The sequence below is a fragment of the Salvelinus alpinus genome, chromosome 1 (genome assembly GCF_045679555.1).
Source record: "Salvelinus alpinus chromosome 1, SLU_Salpinus.1, whole genome shotgun sequence".
Classification (NCBI taxonomy): Eukaryota; Metazoa; Chordata; class Actinopteri; order Salmoniformes; family Salmonidae; genus Salvelinus; species Salvelinus alpinus.
This window is the reverse complement of record NC_092086.1, coordinates 47799511-47824897: the sequence shown is the minus strand read 5'-3', so window position 1 is coordinate 47824897 and position 25387 is coordinate 47799511. Positions and strand designations below refer to the sequence as shown.

Genomic DNA, 25387 nt, shown 5'->3' with positions numbered 1-25387 from the left:
CAGTGATTTTACCCACTCACCGCTACTGGTAGGCCTACATGCTTGCCCTTCGCTTTATGCACACTTTCTCATACTTGGGTGCCACCAAGCATGTCATGTCAGAGAAACCTCCGCTAGCGCTTGGATTAGCCTTGGCAGCCGCTAGTGGTCGCTATGGATCCTCACTATCCATAGCGTCCAGGTTCGATATAATTTAGTTGAGAAAAGTTGTGCCTACATTGTGAAAACATTTAGACTGCGTTTAGACAGGCAGCCCAAATCTGATTTTTTCAATCGGATCGCATTTGAAAAAAATCTGATGAGAAAAGATGTGATTGGTGAGAAAATACATATGAGTGGAAAAAAATATCAGAATTGGGCTACCTGTTTAAACGCAGTCTTGATGTTTACTAAAGTAATTGTACACAAGAACCACACACTTCCTCCATTCAAACCTAACTTCGAAACGATCATGTACTTTCGATTTTCAGATCTACACCCCCTCCGATGACGCAATCCTAATTTTCAACGTTGAACATTTTTAGCGAACTGTGTAGATGCTGAAAACAGCCGACGCCTTTTATCATTGTAAAAACAACAGACCTGAACTAAGGTAAGTCAATATGAACTATAAAGATATCAGAATTGAATATGATTAATACGTTTCTTAGTAAATGGGTTGAAGTACATTTGAAATGGCGGAGGAAAAGGAGGTGAAGTCGCGTCAACATTTTTCTCGACCATAGCATAATGATTTTTTAAAAATGAAACGACTTAACGTTAATTACTTAATAACTTCTTAGTTGTTACATTTAAGATAACAAATGACCCATGTAGATGTTATGCACGAAGTTGCCACATAGGCTATTACAGTAGATATTGCCAGATATCACAGTACAGTAGACGGCCTGTTGACGATAATATCTTCTGACCGGGGTGCTTTGTTAAGTCGCCAACGCTTGCTGCAAACATGAACACGTATCGCTTGCAGAACGTTTTTTTGAAACATAAGGAACGTATCTTCCAGATCAGAGAGAAATAACCTTTTGTTTTCATAAAACAAAAGTTTAAATTACTACACACCTTTATTGGGTTAGTGTTCCCACACGCCCAAATATATCTCCAATATACATCGCTTGTTTATGGAAGACATAGGTGGCCACCTGTGCTAATTAGCTATCTAATGCGCTCCGAACACGTGTGTAAGTGTAACTGGGGAGGAAGTGTAGTTCCTCAACTGGAGGCTTGCACAGCTTGTGGATCTGTGCAAAACTCTACAGTAAGTGTATCTGTTTTATTTGAAGGATTCTTTCTCGCTGATATTAAAGACAAGGGGCATATCAAATCAAATTTTATTTGACACATACACAGGGTTAGCAGATGTTAATGCAAGTGTAGCGAAATGCTTGTGCTTCTAGTTCCGACAATGCAGTAATATCCAACCAGTAATCTAACCTAACAATTTCACAACAATTACCTTATACACACAAGTGTTTTTTATTTATTTATTTATCCGTTATTTTACCAGGTAAGTTGACTGAGAACACGTTCTCATTTGCAGCAACGACCTGGGGAATAGTTACAGGGGAGAGGAGGGCCAATTGAGCCAATTGTAAACTGGGGATTATTAGGTGACCGTGATGGTTGAGGGCCAGATTGGGAATTTAGCCAGGACACCGGGGTTAACACCCCTACTCTTACGATAAGTGCCATGGGATCTTTAATGACCAGAGAGTCCACCCGTTTAACGTCCCATCCGAAAGACGGCACCCTACACAGAGCAGTGTCCCCAATCACTGCCCTGGGGCATTGGGATCTTTGTTTAGACCAGAGGAAAGAGCACCCCCTACTGGCCCTCCAACACCACTTCCAGCAGCATCTGGTCTCCCATCCAGGGACTGACCAGGACCAACCCTGCTTAGCTTCAGAAGCAAGCCAGCAGTGGTATGCAGGGTGGTATGCTGCTGGCAAATGTAAGTGTAAGTGTAAAGGAATGAATAAGAATATGTACATAAAAAAAAGAATGAGTGATGGTATAGAACGGCATAGGCAAGATGCAGTGGATGGTATAGAGTACAGTATATCATCTTGCCTATGCCGTTCATCTTGCCTATGCCGTTCTATACCAACACTCATTCATATATTTTTTTTTACCTTACCTTATATACTATATACATATGAGATGAGTAATGTAGGATATGTAAACATATAAAAGTGGCTAGTGATACATTACATCAAGATGGCAAGATGCAGTAGATGGTATAGAGTACAGTATATACATATGAGATGACTAATGTAGGGTATGTAAACATTATATGAAGTGGCATTGTTTAAAGTGGCTAGTGATACATTTATTACATCAATTTTTAACATTTAACATTTTTAACATATCAACATATGTTTCGAAAACCGGTTGGGAAGTCATGATTGTTGACTTTTTTCAACTTTAAAACACAGCATCGGAATTGTATACTGAACAAAAATATAAACGCCACATGCAACAATTTCAAAGATTTTACTGAGTTACAGTTTATATGAGGAAATAGTCAATTGAAATAAATTCCTTAGGCACTAATCTATGGATTTCACATGACTGGGAATACAGATATGCATCAGTTGGTCACAAGTAGGGGTTTGGAACACAAAACCAGTCAGTGTCTGGTGTGCCCACCATTTGCCTCATGCAGCACGACATATCTCCTTCACATAGAGTTGATCAGGCTGCTGATTGTGGGCTGTGGAATGTTGTCTCACTCCTCTTCAATGGCTGTGCGAAGTTGCTGGATATTGTCCGGAACTGGAACACGCTGTCGTACACGTCGACCCAGAGCATCCCAAACGTGCTCAATGGGTGACATGTCTGGTGAGTATGCAGGCCATGGAAGAATTGGGACATTTTCAGCTTCCAGGAATTGTGTACAGATCCTTGTGACATTGGGCTGTGCATTATCATGCTGATACATGAGGTGATGGCGGCGAATGAATGGCACGACAATGGGCCTCGGGACCTCGTCACGGTATCTCTGTGCATTCAAATTGCCAAAGATAAAATGCAATTGTGTTCTTTGTTCGTAGTTTATGCCTGCCCATAACATAACCCCACCGCCACCATTTGTCAATCTGTTCACAACGTTGACATCAGCAAACTACTCGCCCACACGACGCCATACACGTGGTCTGTGGTTATGAGGCCGGTTGGACATACTGCCAAATTCTCTAAAATTATGTTGGAGGCAGCTTATGGTAGAGAAATTAACATTCAATTATCTGGCAACAGCTCTGGTTGACAGTGCTGCAGTCAGAATTGCACGCTCCCTCAAAACTTGTGTTTTTCATGCTAGCAGTTTAATTTAGTCTAGTAGGCTATTTTTGGACAAGTTGCTGAATTTGATAAGCCAATTGGCCTATCAACCCTCTACCAGTTGTCTGTACAGGGTCTGCTGTCACTCTTCCAGTATGCAATATATAGGCCTTTATGCTGTTTACTTTCTGCATCTAAGTACGTTATATCGCAGATTCTACTTTTATAAACACCTGCAGTCAACTTGTGCAATTCTCCAGGCAATAAAGCAGATCGCGTTCTTCATTTCACCTCTCACATTATTTTACATTATGAAGCTCACTGGTAGCCCCCTGTCACATGTTGTTATTACATGCACACAACGACGAGAGACCGAAGTCTTTTGAGTCACTCACTGTTGTGCAGCATACACAATAGCATAGTTACAGTTTGAATTCACAACTAAATGTTTGCAGCTAGATATAACTATTAAGTTAACTGTCTAAAATGTGCTAAATGCTCTGAAGTTGTGCATTTGGTTTACTGACATAGCAGCTAGTTATTTATCAAGCTTCACTCCATTGATCTTCGTGCGTGCACGTGGGTGTAGTGGGATTTTTGGAGTAGCGAAAACCTTTTTGTAATATGATTTCCTTTCCGGGCACACTCTCATTCACAAGGGGGTGATAGCAACGTTTTTTCATTTTGTGACTTTCCTTGGTAGTAGTAGCTAGCTGGCAGCCACTGAGATATAATAAGAACTGGAGACTGCATCCAAGATGTCCAACCGTTGTTTTCAAGGTAGATCTACTCACGTTCACATACGCCGATTCATGGACCATGGATACCTCGGTTGCATCCGATTTATACAGCCAACATCTCCTACGCACAGGGAGCAGCCACGACGTCATCACGTCATCCAAAAACATGGCAGACATTGGATGAATATAACATTTTAATATCTTCGGCTGTGCGTGATGGGGAAAAAATCCGCCTCAACTACAATTATTTGAATAATTAAATGAATGATTTGTGCACAAAGTTGAAGACTGACGTGTCTTATTAGGAATTTTCTAATCTGACTTCTCTATGTGGCCGTCTATGGAAATTCTCTTTCTGGGCCAGGCATCAGTTAAACTGCAGTATCGAAGCAAAACTGGAGGAACCTTTTCGAAACCGTGCTTTTAGACTTTTTGGGTGGATTCTTGTTGTTTGGTTTAACTGTTTGAATAGTCGCTGAGATTATATTTGGTTATCAATGCAAAATAGGTTACTTTGATGCAAGAATGGGCATTTTACATTTTTCACATGTATTCACGTTTTTTTTAGAGTACTGACATTTTTTAACATAAGGCCTGCGCTGGAAAGAAATATGTGCATATGTATCTATAATTTATCATAACCATTACAGATAACAAATCCTAAATGCTAAATTGCCCCATATACAGTACCAATCAAAAGTTTTGACACACCTACTCATTCCAGAGTTTTTCTTTATTTTCTACATTGTAGAATAATAGTGAAGACATTAAAACTATGAAATAACACATATGGACTCATGTAGTAACCAAAAAAAGGTTAAACAAATCAAAATATATTTGAGATTCTTCAAAGTAGCCACCCTTTGCCTTGATGACAGCTTTGCACACACTTGGCATTCTCTCAACCAGCTTCATGAGGTAGTCACAAATGCACATGTACAAATGGAACACTAGAGTCAAAGCAAATGAACGTTGTCTTCAAGATGAAATAAATAAAGCAATTGGGACAAAATGTAACTGTGATCCCTGGTTAAAGAACACGCTTTGACGTCCGTTCAAGTACTCGAGTAGCCTATATAGCCTATAGATCAGATCAAGGAGCCAAGCGACAACACTGCCCCCACTGCGGAAGGAATGATACAGCGTGTAAGTAAAATGCCGGAGCCTATTACAAAGAGACGCTCCTTTTGTGCCGAAAAATTATATTGCAACACTCCGAATCGTACGTCTGCGTAGAGCTCGTAGTAAGTTTAAGTGGTTAGCTTTTTGCAATCAAGCTCCTCTTGGTAACAGAAGAGAATCCCCTCCTGGATTAGAGGCTTGCTGTCTAAGATTTTTTGTTGTTGTTGTGTGCAACAAACAGTGAGTAACATTTTTGAGTTACTTGTATAACTGTATGACCTGGGATGTCTGTCCTCCAAATAGTTTATGTAAAAGGTTTGCATGTTAGCATTTAGCTAGCATTTGCTATGGGATTGTACATGTACTTCTTAGCATTGATAACCTTCTGATTGGAAATAGGGCCCCTTGTGTGTTTTAGTGCTGGTATTACGGGATGGCACAAAGTCGGTATGATGGCACAAGGTCAGTATGGGGGTGGGGGGGTTATACTTGCCTAACATATGGAATTGTATTAAGATGGTCATACCATGGATCATTTAGCTATTTGATTTAACGACCCTCTAGGTATAAACAAATATATATTTGCAAAGTATTTGATAAAATATAGAATTTGCCCATAGAAACGCATTCAATGACACGTTCATAAATGGCAAAACAGACAGTCAAAAAATGTATCCTAAGGAATAAGGTTTTGAAGTGTCTGTCCTATATCTATGAAATAGAAGAAAGCTCAGATTTCTTATTTTTAAATATTTTTTAACACATATTTAACCCATTCATTTTTTGAACTGGTTCCTTCAGACTAGTCCTGTGACACTTGTGGGGGTCGTAGAACAAAACAGAGAGCAGCATCAGTGACGATTAAAAAGTGAGTATACGCAATGCCCACTGAAAAGAATAGTGGGTATACAGCATATAGCCCCCACTACACGACTGGGCTAAAGTCTTCCACTCAGGGACCAGACGCGAACCTGATGAAATGACAAAGAGAAGCAATGTCCTTCTCTATGTCTATGATGCATTTTTAGCACCAGAGTAAATAGGTGTTGTCTTTCTTGTGTGTGAAGGATGTGTTGCTATGCACAGAGGCCTTCACCCCCTCTGATACCCTGCGTTATTCACTCATTGAGACATTCATTTTGGATTCCCATGAGTTGCTTGCTAGTCACTGAATGAATGCCTCGTAACAGTGCTCTGTGAGGTACTGGGGGGCCCAGAAGTACTGGCAGGTATCCAGGAATGGCGGAGGCGTACTGGTGTGTTAAATTATCCAGGTCCTGCAGGAGATGGAGCCCTCGGCTGTCCTTACTCAAGCCTCTGGTATTCTGCTAATCTGAGTGGGCGTATATGAGTCAGTGGTCATTGTGTGTCTGTGTGTATCCATCCTGAATCTTTTCAGCAGTTCCATCTGCAGCCGTTCCTCTATTTGTTCCTTTCTTTGTTGTATCCTCTAGAGTCTACATTCACTCCCCCAGAATCTAGCTGCCATTTTTGGATCCCCTTTCCACCCCTCCTCCCGTTCTTGTCCTTTCTGCCCCCACATTCTCTCACTCCTCCACCAAGATTCCAACTGTCCCCCACCCCTCTGCTCACTGAGTATCATGCTCATGTTTTTCATGCATGTGTTTTTGATAGGGAGTCGAGAGGTCCTCAAACACAGTTACTTTGTCACATTGACAGTTAGGCAGGGGCCTACATTGTTATAACAAAGTTGTTACATTGCTGTAATAACACAACATAGAGAAACAAAAAACGGAATCTGCACAGTTTACCAAATGCTGAGTACAGCTAGGGGAGGACTTACTTTATATATCACAATGACTGGTCCCTATGGTCAGAGTGGTTTTCTGGGCTGTGGAGTGCAGCTCTACAACCACTCATTAGCCTGTAGTTCTCATAGTTTAACCTCTTCAAGAGGTTTTTAAGAGACTGCAAATTACTTGTGAGTGATCCATCAAGGCCAGAGGATGTAGGCTAATCCCAGGATAGAAAATGATCACATTCGCTCTGTTTAAGCGATCACAAGTAAAATAAAGCAAGAGTCAAGGGTGATGATACATTCATATACTGTAGGCTACTTGCTTTAAGCTGTCACTCACTGCTATGATTTGATACAAGAGTTGGCTGTTTGACATGTCCAAATGTGGTCCCTGAGTTTCCTTGCCCTTTAGTGTCTCTGTTTTGAGTAATGTGTTGTTCCTCTCTCAAAAAAAGAGGAAACCAAAAAAGGAAGTGAGGTCTTCCCAAACTCAAAAAGGTGACCGACCTTTTCCCTGCTATGAGTTAAAACCTCACAATTCTCACATGTATTCCTCACGGGTCAATCTGATGTTGTTTTATTTATTAAAATTATTATAATAAGAAGGGAAAACAGCAGGGGCTAAAGGTCTGGAGTTCAACACCCATAACGAAAAATCATAGATTATAGATTATACAGACAGAGGGGATTTGATCATTGATTTATGGGAGCACATAACTTTGGCTATATGCAGAACAGAACCAGGCTGTTCCTGTGGACATGATTGATGCGACTACTCTGGCCTGATGGGATCAAGTGGCTTATTCATGCATCATCGTTTGCTTGGTATTAGACCGTGAGTGTGTTTTAAGAGCATATCCCTGAACCCTGACCCCTTTCTGCAGCCCCAACGCAGCACAATGAGAGGCTTAAAGTGCGGCCAAAGAGTATAACATAGTCTAGTACATAACTAACATGTGGCCCCTTGCTTTGGGGAGTTAGATCTTCAGGGTTTGTTGTTTTGGGTCCCAAATGAACATTTAAAGAGTTAGACAGGTTAGATTTGGACACTGTTGGGTGCACTTTTTAATAATGTGCTCTAATTTTCCCATTATTTAGGGAGAGTGAAAATGGGACAGAAAGACACTGAGCATAAGTGAGAGAAAGAGAAAGCACAGAAAGAGCAAGACAGCCCTGCTGCTGCAGGAAAAAGAGGGAGGGGGGATGTGGGGAAGTGAGATGGATTTCCCGTAAATCACCATCAACCAATCACAGCTCCTACCCAGGTTGGCAGTGGGCCAGTGGGATCAAGCGACACCAAGCAACCGAGATGCACAGCAAGATTACAGAGTGAGGTAGAGAGAGAGAGAGAGAGTCGAAAGAGACCTATATTACAGAGAGTGAGTTATCATTTGGAAGGATAGGGATATTTACTAGCAGAATATTTGACTTCAGTTTAGTTTAGTGAAAAACGGATAACTAGAAGAGACTGCAGACCTGCAATTCGGACCTGCCTCTGTCGGTAGGTCTATGTTTCCTTCCTCGGCGTCTATTTTTCTGTTCAGTTCTTTGTCAAAGGGCCTGTTCTTACTTCCGCCCCACTTGATTTCAGTTGGGGTGTGGTGCTGTGTTTTGGAGGAGGGGTACGTGTGCGGAGCTCTTGCTTTAGCAGGAAGTGATGATCAGTGAATGAGAAAGCTAGTGTGCCTGATCAGAGTCTGGGTTAGACAAAGTGTGTGTGGAGGAGGGGAATGAGAGATTGACAGAATTGATTGACAAAATTGACAAAATTCACTGAACAGTGTGTGGAGTGTTTTATTTGAATGCTATACAGGTTCTAAGAGATTTCTAATGCCATTTGCATATCCGGGTATAAACATTTACATAGCATTTACCCTGGCAGTCAACCTGAGCTTGGCGTGTCATAAAGGGAACAGGGCACCTGTCTAAGGGAAGATCAAACGTGAGGGGTAAAGATAAACTCCTGTGAAGTGCTGGCACACTGATGCATCATGCAGCAACCCGAGCTCTACAGCTCTCCGCTTACAGTGCTCACTAAGCGGGCCTAGTTCCAAAGCCTCTCTGGCCTTTCTTTACTGAATTAAACATGCTCAGATCAGAGGGGTTTTCATTTGAAAGACATACTCCGTGCTTGATGCACACACACAGAGACACACACACACACATTATATTCTGTGGAACTGAGGCAGTTCTGTTCCTTGAGCATGCCATGTAGCAGTCTCTATAACACAACTACTTCCTGGTGTTAACTACACAGTTGTAACTGTCAAAACAAGGCCGTGATCGAGTTTCCTGTTTCATTCGCTCACTGCAAAACGTGAAGTTTCAGCAGAGAAGGAGTTGCGATCAAGTTTCTGTGTCAAGCATATACACTTCCTCCATGTTGAGAAAGTGATATGTTTAAAATAAAATACAATTTTATTGGTCACATGCACCGAATACAACAGGTGTGGTCTTTACCGGGGAAATACTTACTTACGAGCCCATTCCCAACAATGCAGAGTTAAAAAGTACAAAAAATATTTGCTTTGGAATGAGGCACAATACAAGGCAGAGATAAACAATTACTAGATTGACTTGTTTCGCTGCCACACAAAGCCGGCCATTATTCCATTCTTAGCAGGTGCGAAGTTCAGTTGACATGAGGGAGGCTCTTTCCAGAAGTTAACAAGCTATACTGGGGTTTTTGATTACCCAGTCGCTGTCCCTGCAATCACAAGCTTTGCTCCTCTCTTTGCTAATTGCAGGTGTGAGGATCGCTTAGATCAGCAAGTTGGTTGTTGTGGAGATGTGCTTCAAATTAAGTGCTGTACACTAAGCTGTTCAAGGACGGACCGTTTTGAATAGTCCAACCAACAGCGAAGTTAGTAAACAGGATAAAACCATGTTTTATTCTGAATTGACATAATCTTCTGTTTCCTTCTCCAGCAGGTGAGAATGGCGGTGAATCAAAGGATCTTTAACTCGACCAGACCATTCTCAGGGTCACCCCAAATAGAGCTGAAGGGGTCTTACCCAAGCCGCCCCAGCCCAGAAGACAGGACGAGTGACGAGGAGGGGAAGGAGAGGGAAGGGGACTTCATGGCTTGTTTAAAACCCAGACTAATTCAAGTCCTAACACAGGGCACAGCAGAACAAGTGGGTGAAGCAGGTCCACTGAACTATCAAAAGAACTCGTTCATAGCCCAGGCTGAATGTGAGTATACTAAGGACGGGCGATACTAGTTTTGATAGAATTATTTACAGAGAGAGAGAGAGAGAATGGCACCAAGCTAACACCTGTGCCTCCCCAGGTGAAACCTCCCAGCAGTTCAGCCCTTCCTGCTCCGAACGCTCCTATGTCGGGTCCCCCAACTGCTTAATCAACCGGTATGACATCACTTATCCCTCCATAACACACTCCAACATTATCTCTCCTTCCAACTATCTCAATCTTTGGTTTTCTTTAGCTACAAAGCATTAGTAAAACCACTAATGTCTTACAGTTTCGGTTTTCGTGATAGTACTGCATTTACACAGGTATTGCTGTTATGTCTTCCACAGGGACTCATCAGAGCACAACAATGTGGCGTGTTCCACCGCAGCCTCCAACCAGGACAAACCAGGCTCCCCGGCCCACTGCTCACCCAGGAAGAAGCCAAGGAAGAAACAGAAGAGGAAGGAGAAGAAAGAGGAGCAGAGGGAGACAGGGAAGCAAGGGAAGCAGAGACAGAGACGTAGAGTACCTTCTGGTGTCCCTGAGCAGGAGACCCAGACTGGCAGTTCTCCTCAACTGATCCAGACCCAGGTAAGATGAGCACTCCCTGTAACATCCTACCGTCAGACACAAAATGGATGACGTTGAACTCTAGTTGAACTTGAAGTGCCTTTCTTATGATTCATAGTCTGTAGTATGAACCGTAGATGGTCTCATATAGTGTTTGAGCTTCTATCAGCTAACATCCTAGCACAAACATTAGCTTTCCAACCGGTAGGAAGTGATTGAGAACTCTTGACTGTCTGACAAAGCTTCCTTTCAGGTGTCTATAGTCTTGAAGTCTCACCCACATAGATAGTTGTCAGTGTCAGTTTTATCACCTGGAGGTGAAAGTTCTTTCCTGGCAGACAGTCACCTTTAATCACCCGGTGGTTGGTTTATCTTTCTCCCCTTTAGGAGGACGCTTCAGAGCCCCTAAGTAACATCAGCACTTCCTACAGTAGCAGTATCCCGAGTTTAGAGGCTCATGACACAAGACGCCCCCCTTACCCCCTCCAGGACTGCAACAGGGGCCCCAGCCATTCCCACCCATGCTGGGGCCCCCAGGTGTTTAGCCCCTCCTGCAACCTCTCCACCTATGGGCAGGAGAGTGACTCGGACTCTCCTCTCAGCAGTGTGGGAGACTGTTCGTTGGCCCTAGCAGGGCTCAGGGGCAGTGTCAGTCTGGAGGACCGATGCTACGCAGGTCCCTTCTGCAAAGACGTGGAAAGGGATGTCAGGGAGAAGGAGGGAGAAGTCTCAGAGACTGACACCAACGAGGGCCTGATCTTCAATGAGGTAACTTTCCAGACTGCAATAGTTGTCGATAAATGCGGTTGTTTATTTGTGGCTTTTTCTGATTCCTTCTTATTCACTCAGCCAATTGTTCTCTCTTATTTCCTTTTAGAATATTCAGCCTGTGAATTATGAGTACAGGGAGGGGAAGGACTACAGCCTCTGCAAGTCTATCAACACAGGGTCATACGGGGAAGTGCACAGTGTGCAAGACAACAGAACACACTTCAGATTTGGCGCCAAAAAGGTACAACAGCACTTACACTCTCTGTGTGTACATTATATGTGTGTTATCTCTCACTATTGATAACTATTGAACTCTCTCCTCCCTCTCCTTCCTCCCAGATTCTCCTGAAGAGTTTTAGTAGTGAGGAAGTGGGTACGTGGAGTGCCCTGAAGTCTCCTCGCGTGGTGGAACTCTTCGGAGTGATCAGAGAGGGGCCCTACGTTGTCCTCTTCATGGACCTCAAAGCTGGTGCGCTATACACTATACTGTACCTCGATCTCAGGCAGTGACCTGGACGCTAGTTATGCGCGGGCAAGCTTTTTGTTCACCTGCATCCACCCACAATTGCTAATAACCCATCCGCAACCGCCAGACTATATGTGATAAAGTGACAATCTGAGGCCCGACCCTAACCCGCTAACATTGAAAAATGCTGTAGGCTACAGTCAAAGACAGTGGAATGATTTTTTGACAGGGGGTGGAGATTTTCTCCTGATTTTAAATATGTTTCTGCTTATAATAACTATTTGTTAGTCAACTTGTCTATAATTAAATAGATGCAGCTTTACTTCTGTCATTTTATGTTGCCCTCAAAGACTATATTAACCCCTGCTCACCAGATTGTCATAAATCAATAGAATGAATGCTTTAATCTAGTTGACATCGGTAAAGTTTTTCTCTGTCATCTTCTTTCATGGAGCAAAGACGTTTAGGGACCAAAAAATAATTAAAGAGGGAATATTTTATGTGGTTGAAATTCTATCAGCTTTTATGATGCTGATAAAGATAGATACCATCTGTAGAGGTACTAACTGAGTATTTGCATTCTCTCAAGGTGCTGATAGAAAGAAATCACATTTCTCCACTCCTATTCCTGAGTCAGAATTTTGCCTACATTTGGTTAAACTTGTTACTGCAAGAAATCCTTAATTTTGCAGGAGTTAATATTAAGGCTATGTGAGAGGTTATAGACCTACAGTCAGTGTCCAGATTTCAGTTTCCATTTAACCCATCTGAACAGTAGGCTACAGTTCCCTTGAACTTCCCTATTTGAAGTCCCCGTCTTGTGACTGTTGAATTTGTATAGCGCCTCACAATCATCACACATTTCCCATTTCACCAAATATTTTCCCAACATTACTTTTCTGGCCCTCCTTTCTCTTTATATTCAACATTTCAAAGCTTTTCTCTTGTTGAATAAACTCCTTTTTGCCTCCGTGGATTGACGTAACCTTTTATTTGAATTTTTTTACAAATTACCCCTTTTTTTATTTAATGACCCTAAACCCGTCCGGTTTATGAGTCAACCAGGGCATCACTACTAGACACCTCTGTTGGAGTTTCTCGAAGGATGCCTCAGATCACCACTATAATTTTGAGGTGATTTTCCATCACCCACTGACCCCTCCTGCCCTCCTCTATTATCTGCTTCTAGGCTCTGTGGGTCAGCTTATTAAAGAGAGGGGTCGGCTACCTGAGGACCTGGCCCTACACTACCACTGTCAGGTTCTGGGGGCGCTGGAACACCTGCTGAAGAGACGAGTGCTGCATCTGGACATAAAGGGTAGGCCGAGACATGAGATAATGAAAAATGGCTGACTTATGAACAAAATTACACCAGAAGGTTCATAAAACACACAGTAACTAAATGTCTTGGCACGTAGACTGACTCTGGTGATAGATTTGATTACGGTGTTTGATTACAGTGTTTGATTATGGCAGCTATTAAAACAGTAATTAAAAGACTTGTGTCTTGACAGTTGACACATGTAAAGAGAAATGGAGAAGCAGACGTTCAGGTTATTCATATTTGTTTCATATTTTGCCTTGGTGAGAGTAAGTTCTTTCTCGGCTGTTTTTGCAGTTATGTGGAACACAAGAGTCGCAGATCGTGTCTTGATCTCCAGCACCTGTGTTGTGAAACCAGAGCACCACAGACTGAGAACGCGCCAAGCCGGGAATTTCCCACAGCGTGACTCACCGCTGCTCTTTAGAGGGCGCATGCGCTCGCCAGACAGAGAGAAGGAGAGACAGAACTAGAGGAAGAGAGAAAGCGACAGAGCAAAGGATAGACAGTCGGAACCACATGGCTCAGTGCTCAGACGCCACCTGGTGTCAGATATGCCACACCACAGGCACAGATACAACAGGGAGGTTTTGCCAAGTCACCTGGTGCCTGTCTATTATGCTATAAGCCCCAGATTCATTCCTTCCCCAACAGCTGTTTCTTAATAGCCAAAATGACTTGGATTTGACTCTCTTTTCCCCCTGATTACCAGAACCTTGCCCCGTCTGCATAGCTACAGTGCTGCTAAATATGGCTGTCTCATCCCAGGATTATAGAACAACAATAACCAAATCCAGTATATAGCCATAGATTAACATGCCTTCCTGTGTGTGCGTGTGTGTGTGTGTGTGTGTGTGTGTGTGTGTGTGTGTGTGTGTGTGTGTGTGTGTGTGTGTGTGTGTGTGTGTGTGTGTGTGTGTGTGTGTGTGTGTGCGTGTGTTGCAGCGGACAATGTGTTGCTGTCAGAGGATGGGAGGGACACTTTTCTGTGTGACTTTGGACACTCGGAGAGAATGGACGTTGGTGGACAGAGCCTAAGTGCATCCCAAGGAGGTAGCAAAATATGAACTCAAGACCCCACTAGACAAAAAAGAGGGATACACCAAAACAATAAAGTGCTTGACCATGGTTGTCATGTCTGAATGTATACTCTGTGTATGTGTGTGGAAGCAGATCTGAAGGGGACAGAGACACACATGGCCCCGGAGATTGTGAAAGGGGAAACCCGCGGAGCCAAAGCAGACGTGTGGAGCAGCTGCTGCATGTTACTGCACATGCTCAATGGCTGCCAGCCCTGGACACGATACTACTCCCGCCCACTGTACTTCAAGGTATCCTTCAACACAACACCAACCTGTCTTCCTACTTGACATGTGACACATATGTAGCTTTTGATGTTTAAAAAAAAAAAAATTGGAGCCAATATTAGGCCTCCGATTGGATTGAATCTTCATGTCGTGGATTGATTGTTCATGTGGCTATGGTTACAGATAGCCAATGAACCACCGCCTCTGAGGGAGATCCCGCCCGATTGCAGTCCCTTTACTGCTGATGTCATAAAGGTGGGACTACAGAAGGAGCCAACCAAGAGGGCCTCTGCCTCGGAGCTCAAGGGAAGAGCAGCCAGAGCTCTGAGAGAAGGTGAGGGTGTAGCACCGCCACTGTTCTTAGATCAATTCTTAGATGTTAAAAACTGTGGCTGTTAACCATGTTCATGTGAATACTGGCTAACAAACCTACTGCTTTTAGATCAGTCCTTAGATGTTATAACTTTGTTATAACTGACTAACAACCATACTGTGTGTCTTTAGTGGGAGGACTCAGCAGCCCCATCAGAGGGTCCTATAAGGAGCACCTACAGATAGATGACAGCCCCGGCCAGTCTAGCCAGCCCTGGCCTCCCTTCAGCAGAGACACCTGCTCTGAGGAGAACCATAAGCTATTGCTGGAATCCATGAACCCAGGGAGCAGGGAGCTGAACAATGATGAGGAGGAGGAAGGCAGTGAGGCAGACACAGAGGAGACAACCTCACCTCCAGACTCACCTCGCTCTCTACTGTCACAACTCCATGAATGGCAAAATCCCAAGATGGCCGATGTCACCTCCAACGTGTCTGAGCTTGAACTGCGCAAACTGGAGAGAGGTAAGGGTTGGTGCAACATTCTGCGTGTTTGCTGTCTGTCAGTCTGTGTATCTTAGTTCATTTTACTTGATGTATATCTGTGTGTGTCTATATCAACTCAAGTCAACTCCTCTGTTCTTACCGCTCCTCTTCTGCTTGTCTGCAGAGTTCTACCTGACCAGTCTGTCTCAGCTGCACTCAGCAGAAACCCAGGAGCAGCTACTGTCCTGCCTGAGCAGCAGTGACTGTTACTCCAACAGGGACTTATGGGACAGAAAGGTAACCCATCATACAAGCCTGCCATACCTGACATGTTAGATAATGTGAACAGCTGTAGGGTGTGTAATGTGTTTCTGTGGGTTGGTATCTGGATCTCTCGGTCAACCCATTCACGGCTCTCCCTTTATTTTCCGTCTCCCTCCTCCCTGACTACAGGACTCTGGCCGTTGGTCCATCAGCCCAGGTGATGACCTCAGCTCTGGCGTGTTCTCCTACAACAGCCAACCTGACGGACAGATTCTCAGTATGGACTGGCTGGTTCACCAAAGCCACCTGTCTCCACCCCGATGCTTTGAGGGTGAGTGACATCGTTATCTGACCCTGGAAGGTGCTACAGCTCAGGATGTTTAGATAAGAGGATCATGTCATATTGTTTCCCACTGGATAGGACCTCATTCCCATAGAGATATAATTCATGCTAAGAAAGCATGTGCAGTGCACTCATGTTGGCTGTTTCTCTGCACTGTGATTGGCTCAGGAGTGGACGTCTGCATCACGGACGTAAATGGGCAAAGCATCCGGATCCGAGAGAAACGCAGGGTGAAGGTGGGCCACATTGCCACGGGGATCAGCGACCAGGTGAGTGAGGACTAATGGTTGACTTTTCAATATGCCTCCCCTGACAACAAGTCATGCACAATCATATTTTCATTTTGATGCTCTTGTCCTTTTCACAGGCGACTACACAGAGTCCTTCATTACACCACAATAACTCTTACACCTGTGTGTCTCTCTCTCCCCCCTAGATTTCTGAGAGGGTGTTCACCATGGAGACTCAGGAGCGGGAGCCAGTGGCCCATGATGAGGAGGTGCAGGACTCTGGCCTCCTGCTCCACTGTGTCCCTGCTCCTGACTACAGCCAGGCCTGGAGATGGAGGGTCAAGGAGGGGGTGCTGGAGACTCGTGGCTGAGCCATCAACTCCCCCCATTTATCAGTAGCAGTCTCATCAAGCATCAGGACTGTAGACTCACTCCTGTATGCCTGTCTCAGTCTATCCTGCTTTTTATCAAACTGTGTGTTATGCATAATCCTCTTTAGGATCGTACCCTTTTTTTCAATTTTTGCCTAAAATGACAACCCAAATCTAACTGCCTGTTGCTCAGGACCTGAAGCAAAGATATGCATATTCTTGACACCATTTGAAAGGAAACACTTTGAAGTTTGTGGAAATGTCAAATTAATGTAGGAGAATATTAACGGCAGGGATTCAACCTTTAGAACCCAATTCCTACATTTGAATATAAAAATAGATTTTATCAAACAAAACTATGCTACATTTTATCTCTGGGACCCTCAGGATGACAAATCAGAGCAATATTACTGAATGTAAGTACATTATTTACCTTCAGAGGTGAATGTATCAAACCAAGTGCCGTGATCATTTTTTTGTTGTGCACTCAAACAATAAATTATATATTTTTCACTGTAATAGCTACTGTAAATTGGACAGTGCAGTTAGATTAACAAGAATTTAAGCTTTCTGCACATATAAGACATGTGTATGTCCTGGAAATTTTACTTACGTAATTCTAGTCACATTAGCACACGTTAGCAACAATCGTCCCAGTATAGGGACACCAATCCCGTAGAGGTATAAAGGGACAAATGTCATGGGTTTCTTATAAATGGATATCTCTGTAAATTACAGGAGCACACACATGTGGTGTTTGTGTTCTCTTTAGAGACAATGGTTAATGTGAATAAGCTACAACTGCCTTTTCTCAAAGTAAGGTATGGAAAGTCCAACAGTGCTGTAGACCTAGCATAATTCTATACAGCTGTCCAAAAATGACAGACCTTTTCTGTACTTAGCTAGAGCACACCCAACAACAGCACTGAGCCAATAGGATGTTAACATCTCAACCCTGTGTACCTTACAGTAACATGGAATCGTGTCATGAAATAAAAGCTCTACTCTGGAGAATTTCATATCCATTTGTTGATCAATAGGAAAGATTCAATCCAACTACTGCATTACTACTAGACACTCTTTGGATATGCTTCCAGTTGAGAACTTGTGTATAAGCAGGCAATAGTTTTAAATTCATCTCATTCACACCCCACAATCTTTCCCCAAATATGTCACAGTTTAATAAGGATCGCAATCCATAAAATGTTTTTATTTTATGTTCATATTACAACATACAAAAACAAACTGTCACTGCAAAAAGATTGTTTCAAGGGACAAGAGTTTTACAAAAGATATATAGAAAAAGTAAAAAAAATTGAACTATATCAAAACAATTTATTGTACAAATGAAAAAAGGACAAAGGCACTGACAACTTAAAAGAAATAAGAAAAAGTTCCCTTATTTGTTAACACATTAACAAGGTGTATAAAAAGAGCATTTGATTGTGAAGGATTATGGTATAGTCTACTTTTAAATAGCCCACCATAGAATACAGTACTTTGAACACTATGCTGAGAGAGAGGTAAATGTCTGAGAGAAGGACAGTGCTGTGTGTGTGTGCGCAGTAGAATTGCGCACACACACACGTACCTGGAACATCTGTTGATCCTATGATCACACGTAGATGCTCACAGACACACACCCCAAAATGCATACTCTAGCAAAGAGATACCATGAAGACGGCTGGAGAGAATGATCAGATAGGAAAAAGGAGAGACTCAATGGGAGAAGTGCAACAGAAATAAAAGCACAGCAGGAAAGCATAGGAGATTCTCATGGCTAACCTGAGGGGGGGAAATGATTTAATGTCATCAGTTCATGTCATAAGACTTAAGCAACAAAATGTCATGCAGCGACTTGTTTGTAAGAAATAAAAAAATAAATTAATTAAAAGATGTGCCCTGGCCGAGTCTATAGATCTCTTTCCATCCTTCTCTCCTGTATGTGCGGTCAAGAGCCGCTCACATTTTCAGCGGTGTAGGGAACAGAGGCAAGAAGAACTTTGAATCTGACTCGATCCTTTGCCATGGATGGAGGGCAGGAAAGAGGAGTGGTTGATCAGGTCCAAACGTTGCCATTTTTCCATTCCCAACTCTATTTTTCCTCACCTTTTCCTTCCCCAGAAACAGTTCCCATTTACCCTCACATCAGTTCTGTCTCTACTACCCAGTTCTCCTCCCAGTCTTATGTCCCTCCCTCTTTGTCCTTTCCTCTCTCAGGCTCTCCTGCCCCTCACATCCTGCGGATGACCAGCACAGTGGTAAGAACTCCAACGAGGAACACCCCCACGGTCTGCCAGGTGGGAGTGCCAAAGTAGGAACGGATTCCCTCCTAAGAATTAGGAAGAGACCATTGTCTTCAACCATCACAACTACAATTTCAAAAATACATTTATTAAAAAAACATGTATGAAACCTGTAAGTCAATTTGGGGAAAGCGCATCTACTGATTCCTTACCCAGCCACCCTGCTCCCTAATCCAGTTGATCACATGATCTCGCAGGTAGTCTGTGGCCCAGCTGATAATGGTTCTGATGATGTCGGGGACCTTGGTCAACAGAGCCTGAGGAGAGAAAGACGATGCTGTCTTATTAGACAATGAAGAAGCCAACTCATCCCAAAACGTATAAAATGCAGTTCCATTCCAAGCGTTGCGGTTTTCAAAACAGTGAATCTATTCCGACTGAGATGAGCCCCGTTTCCTTTGTCTAACGGAGGACAAGAGAGTACGAGATTGATTGAGAGAGAAAGGAGAGCTAAATAAAACACAACCACTGACAACCCTCACCTTGATGACCAGCCGACAGGCAAAGTAGAAGAGTGCCACCACCCTGCCCCAGTTGAACTTTCCATCAGAGAAGATCTCACAGGCCACACTCATAAAAACCTCCTGGCTGGGCTGGAGTGCAGTATCATTTATCATACTGAAGGGGAAAACACGAGATACTCTTGAGTATTGCACAAACTCCAGAGGTCAATTCAAAGTGAATATCAATTCAAGCAAAGAGCTGTAGTCCCTTTCTAAGTCCTTTGTTTAAGATACCTTTGGAGTTGTGTATTGCCATCCAGCTCATCTCCAATCTGCTGCAGGCACTGGGCCAGTTTCTTTTCGTTGTGGTCACACAGCGCACTCCCGCCCAACTGGGTCCGTGACACTGACAACTGAGTACTGCTGTCAGCATGGCGACGAACCCGCTCGTAGATGAAACTGCAAAGAGAGGGTCACGGGTAAACAACTAGCTAGTATATGTGATCCTTGTCTGATTAATCAGGGTGTAACAAACAATTAATTGGTATACACAGCCTGAAATATTGGAGTGCAAAATCTTATAAAATGTTCAGCCAGAATGTTGAATAAAAATTTAATTTGAACTTACTCTACTGGTTGTCTGTGCAGTTTGTCCTTCAGACGCTCGAAATTTGAGACAAAATGTCCACAGGAAACTATTGTTTACCAGGCTTTTTAGAGAACTGGTAGGTCAGATGAATGCGAGCAACGTCTGATCTGTGGTTTGCTGACGCTTGGCTATTGTTTACATATTGTGCATGTGTTTACGTCGCATTCGTCAGAAGATTGAAAATACACACCAAAAATACAAGCCAACAGAACCATATACCTACCGACTCAGTACAAAGTCTGGTAAACATTACTTCCCTGTGGATATTTTGTCTCAAATTTCGAGTGGCTGAAGGACAAACCGCACAGACAACCTGTAGTGTAAGTTCAAATGTAATGTTATTCAACATTCTGGCTTGTAAGGAACATTTATGATTTGGACTCCAATGTTTCAGGCTATATGTACCAATTAAATTATGTATTACAGCCTGATTAAATCAGACAAATGTGAATAAAGAATAAAGATCAAATTCAGGAGTAAACAAGAAGGTATACTCACTCTGTCAGTAATCTTTTCCCCAGTTCTAGTACCTGATCAGTTCCATTACCTGAGAACACAAAGAGTGAGAGTACTACCAGAACATAAACCAACGGCAGGTATTGGCAATTTAAGACAATGCCCATGTCTGGCTAACACTGAACTCCTGAAGTCCTCCTGACTGAGTCACGTAGGTAGCGTCATAAATATATTATGTAATGGGCTAAACATGATTGAAATGTGCCACACAAAGATATTTTTGAACAAGTAGGTACGGAAGTATGCAGGTCTCATGACCAGTTCAGTGTGACATGAATTAATGTGAAAGTTAAAACACCAGCTGGCTCATTTTCAGAAGTAGACTTCTCAGCTGACATTAGTAACAGTTGGGCTGGCCCAAGATGTACTACAGGTAGGTTAGTTGCCAATTACGTTTATTTTACCTTTATTTAGCAAATTCTTATTTTCAATGACGGCCTAGGAACAGTGGGTTAACTGCCTTGTTCAGGGGCAGAACGATAGATTTGTCAGCTCGGGGATTCGATCTTGCAACCTTTCGGTTACTAGTCCAATGCTCTAACTACAAGGCTACCCCGTCGCCCCATATGTGGTTGTCCCACCTAGCCATCTTAAGATAAATGCACTAATTGTAAGTCACAATAGACTTATTAAACACAGCTAGCTAGCACCCACATACTAGTCTGACGAATCAGTCTGTAATACACAATTAATGGGTATAAACAGCTTGAAACAAATGCCTGCAAAATCTTGTAAATGTTCCTTGCCAGAATGTTGAATAAAATTACATTTAAACTTACTATACCGATTGTCTGTGTGGTTTGTCCTTCATCTTCATTGAGACAAAATATCCCCAGGAAAGTATTGTTAAACCGACTTTTTAGAGAGCCGGTAGGTATATGGTTCAATACCAAGGTAAAGGTTGTTTTATATAGGATATTCGCTTCTCTCGCCAATAGCTACTGAACCAAGCATGCCATGACAATGAAAATATATTCTAAATCAGGGAAGGATGGAGAACAATCCATAGCTTTGTTTGTGTGAATTTCTCATTTTCTTATCAGATGTCAATCTTCAAAAAGATCTAAGATTAACACACAAAAGGTGTCGATTGTTCTCCATCCTCCCCTGATTCAGAATATACGGTCACAATACTCCATGCCATGGCATGCTTGGTTCAATAGCTATTGACGAGTGAAAACCGAATATCCAATACAAAACAGAATGTTTGGGGTGTATATGTATATAGCAATTAACGGTTTATTACAGACTATCACATAACGTTACAGGCTTACAAGCTAGCTTGATGAGAAAAGAAAACAAGTTAACTATAATGTAGCTTTCTGAGATTGATAGATAGCTAGCTAGCTTACCTAGTTATGTGTATGGGCATGTTCCAGAGATGGGATGGCTGGGTGTTATGTTATGTTAGCTAGTTAACCCGCTGGCTAACTCGACGCGGCTGGGTCCAACCGGCAACAAACCTCAATTCTTTAACAAGTTAACTAAAATAAGTCAACTAAACGGTGACAAATACTTTAAGTTCCGGCTCACGATAATTACGATATCAGTGCCACGGTTCAGTATCGATTGTGTTTATCATAGTTATGTCACTTACCTGGATCGCCTCCTCCCGACGGCGTAGCCATCTTATAACGTTACTAAGATTACTTTGAGTATGCTTCCGCCTGCAGTCATGTGACATATGTTTACAGTAACAGAGGAGTGGCTTCGTGTTGCTCGTTCATGAATGCCAGCTTGTAAGAGCACTACGCAGAGGGCCGATAACATTTATGAGTAGTCAATTTACAAAATACTAAGAGTATATCAAGTTTAATCAGCAATGAATACAAATATTTTGAAAAATGTAATCCAAGGTTCCGTTTCTGCCTTGCCCTTTCTTAAACGTCATATCCTGACCTCTCTGGCTTCTGTCCGTCGCGCGCATGCTTAGTTCTCTTTACGACTCGGCTGGCAAAGATGGCGGATGCACAAGTACGTTCTGCAAAACAGCGTGGCGAAATTAATGGGCTTCTTTTTGACAGGAAAATAACTAGCATGGCATCGTAGCGTACAATAAATAGCTTTTGTTAAGCGAAGAGCATGCGATTGAAGTATCTCACTGTAGTTTGGTCCCGCAGTTGTTGTTTCGACTATCGCGTTCCGAGGCCCTGTGCTGTGGAGCGCATTGTCGGAGATCCAGCTAGGCCGTTTGCTAACTAGGCCTTTACAACATTGTGCGTATGCTTAATCTGTAGTTGATAATCGAAGTTTACTGATTTATGGCAGAGTTGATAGCTAAAACATGTCATTGCTAGATAATGTATGCGCGAGAAGCTAAGTCTTAACGTACTGAAAAAGTTATAGCCGTTAGGTTAGTTTTTACGCTAATTTGGCTGGCTTGCTAGCCAGATCACCCTTTCGTTGGCTAAACTCAGCTGTCTACTTTCTCAACTTGTATATTCCAAATGTTATGGCTATTGTTTTAGCTACCTAGCTCATTTCCTAGTACTTTTGAGTGCAGCCAGCTCAAACTTTTCAGAACTTTCATAATGGCCAGCTTCATAGATTGTTAATCTTGCTGGTGCACCCTTTCTGATCTACTGCTTCTCTGTTAAATTAACTTAGAATATTTTGTAAACATTAATGCACAGTAGGCATGTCTATTTTTACCTGCAAATGATGTTTTTCTCACGATGGTCTACCTAGCCTGTGAGGCTCTGACGACACTGCCTAATGGCGATACTGATGCAGTGTAGCTTGAAGATGGGTCTTTTCAGATCCATGATGGAGCAACGGGTTAGTCCGCAAAGATTTTTTACTTTTTTTACTTGGTGTTATGTCTTTCCCCACAGACCGAGAGGGCTTATCAGAAGCAGCCAACCATCTTCCAGAACAAGAAGCGTGTTCTGGTTGGTGAAGGTGGCAAGGAGGCCAAGGAGAAGCTCCCACGCTACCACAAGAGCGTTGGTCTAGGCTTCAAAACCCCAAGAGAGGTGACGTACCCAACGACCTAAACTATCCTAAAACTACAGTTGTGCTCCTTATGGGCAGTATAATACATTTGTTTAATTGTTTTTTGAATACAGCCTTGTCTGTAGTGTCAATTAGCTTGTATGGTTAACCGCTCTTTAAAGCTGCAAATGATGTTTTTCTCACGATGGTCTTCCAAGCCTGAGGCTCTGACGACACTGCCAAATGGCAACACTGATGCAGTTATAGGAGGGCTTTGGCCATCGATACTGAATAAAAAAATACATGTAATGTTTTGCTCCCGTGTTTCATGAGTGGAAATAAAAGATCCCCAGAAATGTTCCGCATGCACAAAAATATATTTTTTCTAAAATGTTGTGCACAAATTTGTTTGCATCCCTGTTAGTGAAGATATCTCCTTTGCCAATATGATCCATCCATCTGTGGCATATCAAGAAGCTGATCAAAGACTATGATCATTACACAGGAGCACCATGTGCTGGGCACAATAAGAGGACCCTCTAAAATGTGCAATTTTGTCACACAAGGCAATGCCACAAATGTCTCAAGTTGAGGGAGTGTGCAATTGGCATGCTGACTGCAGGAATGTTCCCCAGAGCTTTTTCCCTAAAATTGACGACAACTCATGAAAGGAGTATTTCTGTCTAAAGCCCAGTGGGTGGGCCTACGCCAGCCCATGGCCGCTCCCCTGCCCATTCATGTGAAATCCAAAGATTAGGCCCCAATTAATTCAAATTACTGATTTCATTATGAACAGTTACTCGGTTAATTATTGTATGTTTGTTTTATTTTTGTTCAACATAGTTTATTTTTTACACTGGTTTGAGAGTTTTGGAAGGAGTTGCAGAGAAGCTAACATTTTTCCCCCCAACAGGCTATCGATGGTACTTACATTGACAAGAAATGCCCCTTCACTGGGAATGTCTCCATCCGCGGTCGTATCCTCTCCGGTTAGTCTTTACATTTCCTTGCTGTTCATTGTTTTTGGTTTGGATGTAAAACAGTCATCTTTGGCATTGAGCCCTTTATGACCATTTTCTCACTGAACTACAAATTGTATTTGCTCACTTGGTCTTCCATGCCTTTCTTGTTATGACAACGCCTTATGGCATTACTGATGCAATGACCCTAAGACCCTGCTCACCCTATTCAACGGTCTACTCCTATCCCTAGATCAGTGCTTAGATGTATTCTAAGATTGACCTGATTCTGCCTTTTCAGGCGTGGTGACCAAGATGAAGATGCAGAGGACCATCGTCATCAGACGTGACTACCTGCATTACATCCGCAAATACAACCGCTTTGAGAAGAGGCACAAGAACATGTCTGTCCATCTCTCACCTGCCTTCAGGTAAGAGGATCTCTGTCGAGTCTTTTCAACCTCTCTTTGCATGTTTTTTTTCTTGCCGGGCTGTATCCAATAATTGGCTGATCGTGCCTAGCTAGTGCCTTTCCTACTGCAAGGATGGCTGGATTTCACTGTTGCACTACAGTTGAAGTTCTATTAAATCAGATTTGATGTTGGCTGCAAATGATGTTTTTCTCACGATGGTCTTCCAAGCCCATGTGGCTCTGACGACACTGCCTAATGGCGATACTGATGCAGTTTGGCCTACCTATCACATGAGATGGCAGTGGTTTCCATGTTTCTCAATTTCCCTTGCATTATCTTGATGTTATTCCTAGAAAAGTAGTGCCATGGTCGCTTTAGGATTATGCTCCAATAATTCCCTCCTTTTCCCTGCAGAGACGTCTCCGTCGGAGACATTGTTACCGTCGGAGAGTGCCGACCCCTCAGCAAGACAGTGAGGTTCAACGTCCTCAAGGTCACAAAGGCCGCTGGAGCCAAGAAGCAGTTCCAGAAGTTCTAATCTAGGATGTGCAGGAGATGAGACCAATTGACAGGAAGGCTTTCTAGGCTGACCTGCTCTGAAGTATCTGAAATAAAGAAAATGTTCTGTT

At 42.8% G+C, this 25387-nt stretch overlaps 3 protein-coding genes and 3 non-coding genes across 12 annotated transcripts; 5 read left to right on the top strand and 1 right to left on the bottom strand.

The window, feature by feature from the left end:
• The first annotated feature begins 468 nt into the window (after window positions 1–468).
• On the top strand, window positions 469–18897 carry LOC139578353 (mitogen-activated protein kinase kinase kinase 14-like). Of its 6 annotated transcripts, XR_011675537.1 has the most exons (17): window positions 8165–8402; window positions 9830–10097; window positions 10195–10270; window positions 10445–10688; window positions 11055–11435; window positions 11545–11679; window positions 11778–11907; window positions 13094–13222; window positions 14171–14278; window positions 14396–14556; window positions 14716–14866; window positions 15037–15369; window positions 15515–15627; window positions 15784–15925; window positions 16106–16206; window positions 16374–16603; window positions 18759–18897. XR_011675537.1 is itself a non-coding variant. In XM_071405851.1 (16 exons), the coding sequence occupies exons 2-16, from the start codon at window positions 9839–9841 to the stop codon at window positions 16536–16538; spliced, it is 2628 nt and encodes an 875-aa protein (XP_071261952.1). In that variant the 5' UTR covers window positions 469–592; window positions 9833–9838; the 3' UTR covers window positions 16539–17552. The 6 variants fall into 6 exon arrangements, 5 of the variants coding, with proteins under 5 accessions (XP_071261952.1, XP_071261935.1, XP_071261965.1 ...); XM_071405851.1 differs by lacking the exons at window positions 8165–8402; window positions 18759–18897 and adding an exon at window positions 469–592 and having other exon boundaries at window positions 9833–10097; window positions 16374–17552; XM_071405834.1 differs by lacking the exons at window positions 8165–8402; window positions 18759–18897 and adding an exon at window positions 479–592 and having other exon boundaries at window positions 16374–17552.
• LOC139578378 (apoptosis regulator BAX-like) lies at window positions 17728–22156 on the bottom strand. 2 transcript variants are annotated; one of them, XM_071405886.1, is made up of 6 exons: window positions 22050–22156; window positions 20435–20483; window positions 19582–19746; window positions 19327–19462; window positions 18997–19101; window positions 17728–18870 (listed from the first exon to the last, which is right to left on the bottom strand). In XM_071405886.1, exons 1-6 carry the CDS (start codon window positions 22078–22080, stop codon window positions 18772–18774), a joined length of 585 nt encoding a protein of 194 aa, XP_071261987.1. In that variant the 5' UTR covers window positions 22081–22156; the 3' UTR covers window positions 17728–18771. The 2 variants fall into 2 exon arrangements, with proteins under 2 accessions (XP_071261987.1, XP_071261978.1); XM_071405877.1 differs by lacking the exon at window positions 22050–22156 and having other exon boundaries at window positions 20435–20706.
• LOC139578388 (small ribosomal subunit protein uS17) lies at window positions 22156–25387 on the top strand. Its single transcript, XM_071405899.1, has 5 exons — window positions 22156–22426; window positions 23287–23427; window positions 24300–24375; window positions 24647–24776; window positions 25173–25387. The coding sequence occupies exons 1-5, from the start codon at window positions 22412–22414 to the stop codon at window positions 25294–25296; spliced, it is 486 nt and encodes a 161-aa protein (XP_071262000.1). The 5' UTR covers window positions 22156–22411; the 3' UTR covers window positions 25297–25387.
• LOC139540243 (small nucleolar RNA SNORD35) lies at window positions 23106–23189 on the top strand. The gene has a single exon (XR_011668135.1). It is a non-coding gene; the product is annotated as a small nucleolar RNA SNORD35 (small nucleolar RNA).
• Window positions 23570–23651, top strand: LOC139540234 (small nucleolar RNA SNORD35). The gene has a single exon (XR_011668133.1). It is a non-coding gene; the product is annotated as a small nucleolar RNA SNORD35 (small nucleolar RNA).
• Window positions 24952–25035, top strand: LOC139540241 (small nucleolar RNA SNORD35). Its single transcript, XR_011668134.1, has one exon. It is a non-coding gene; the product is annotated as a small nucleolar RNA SNORD35 (small nucleolar RNA).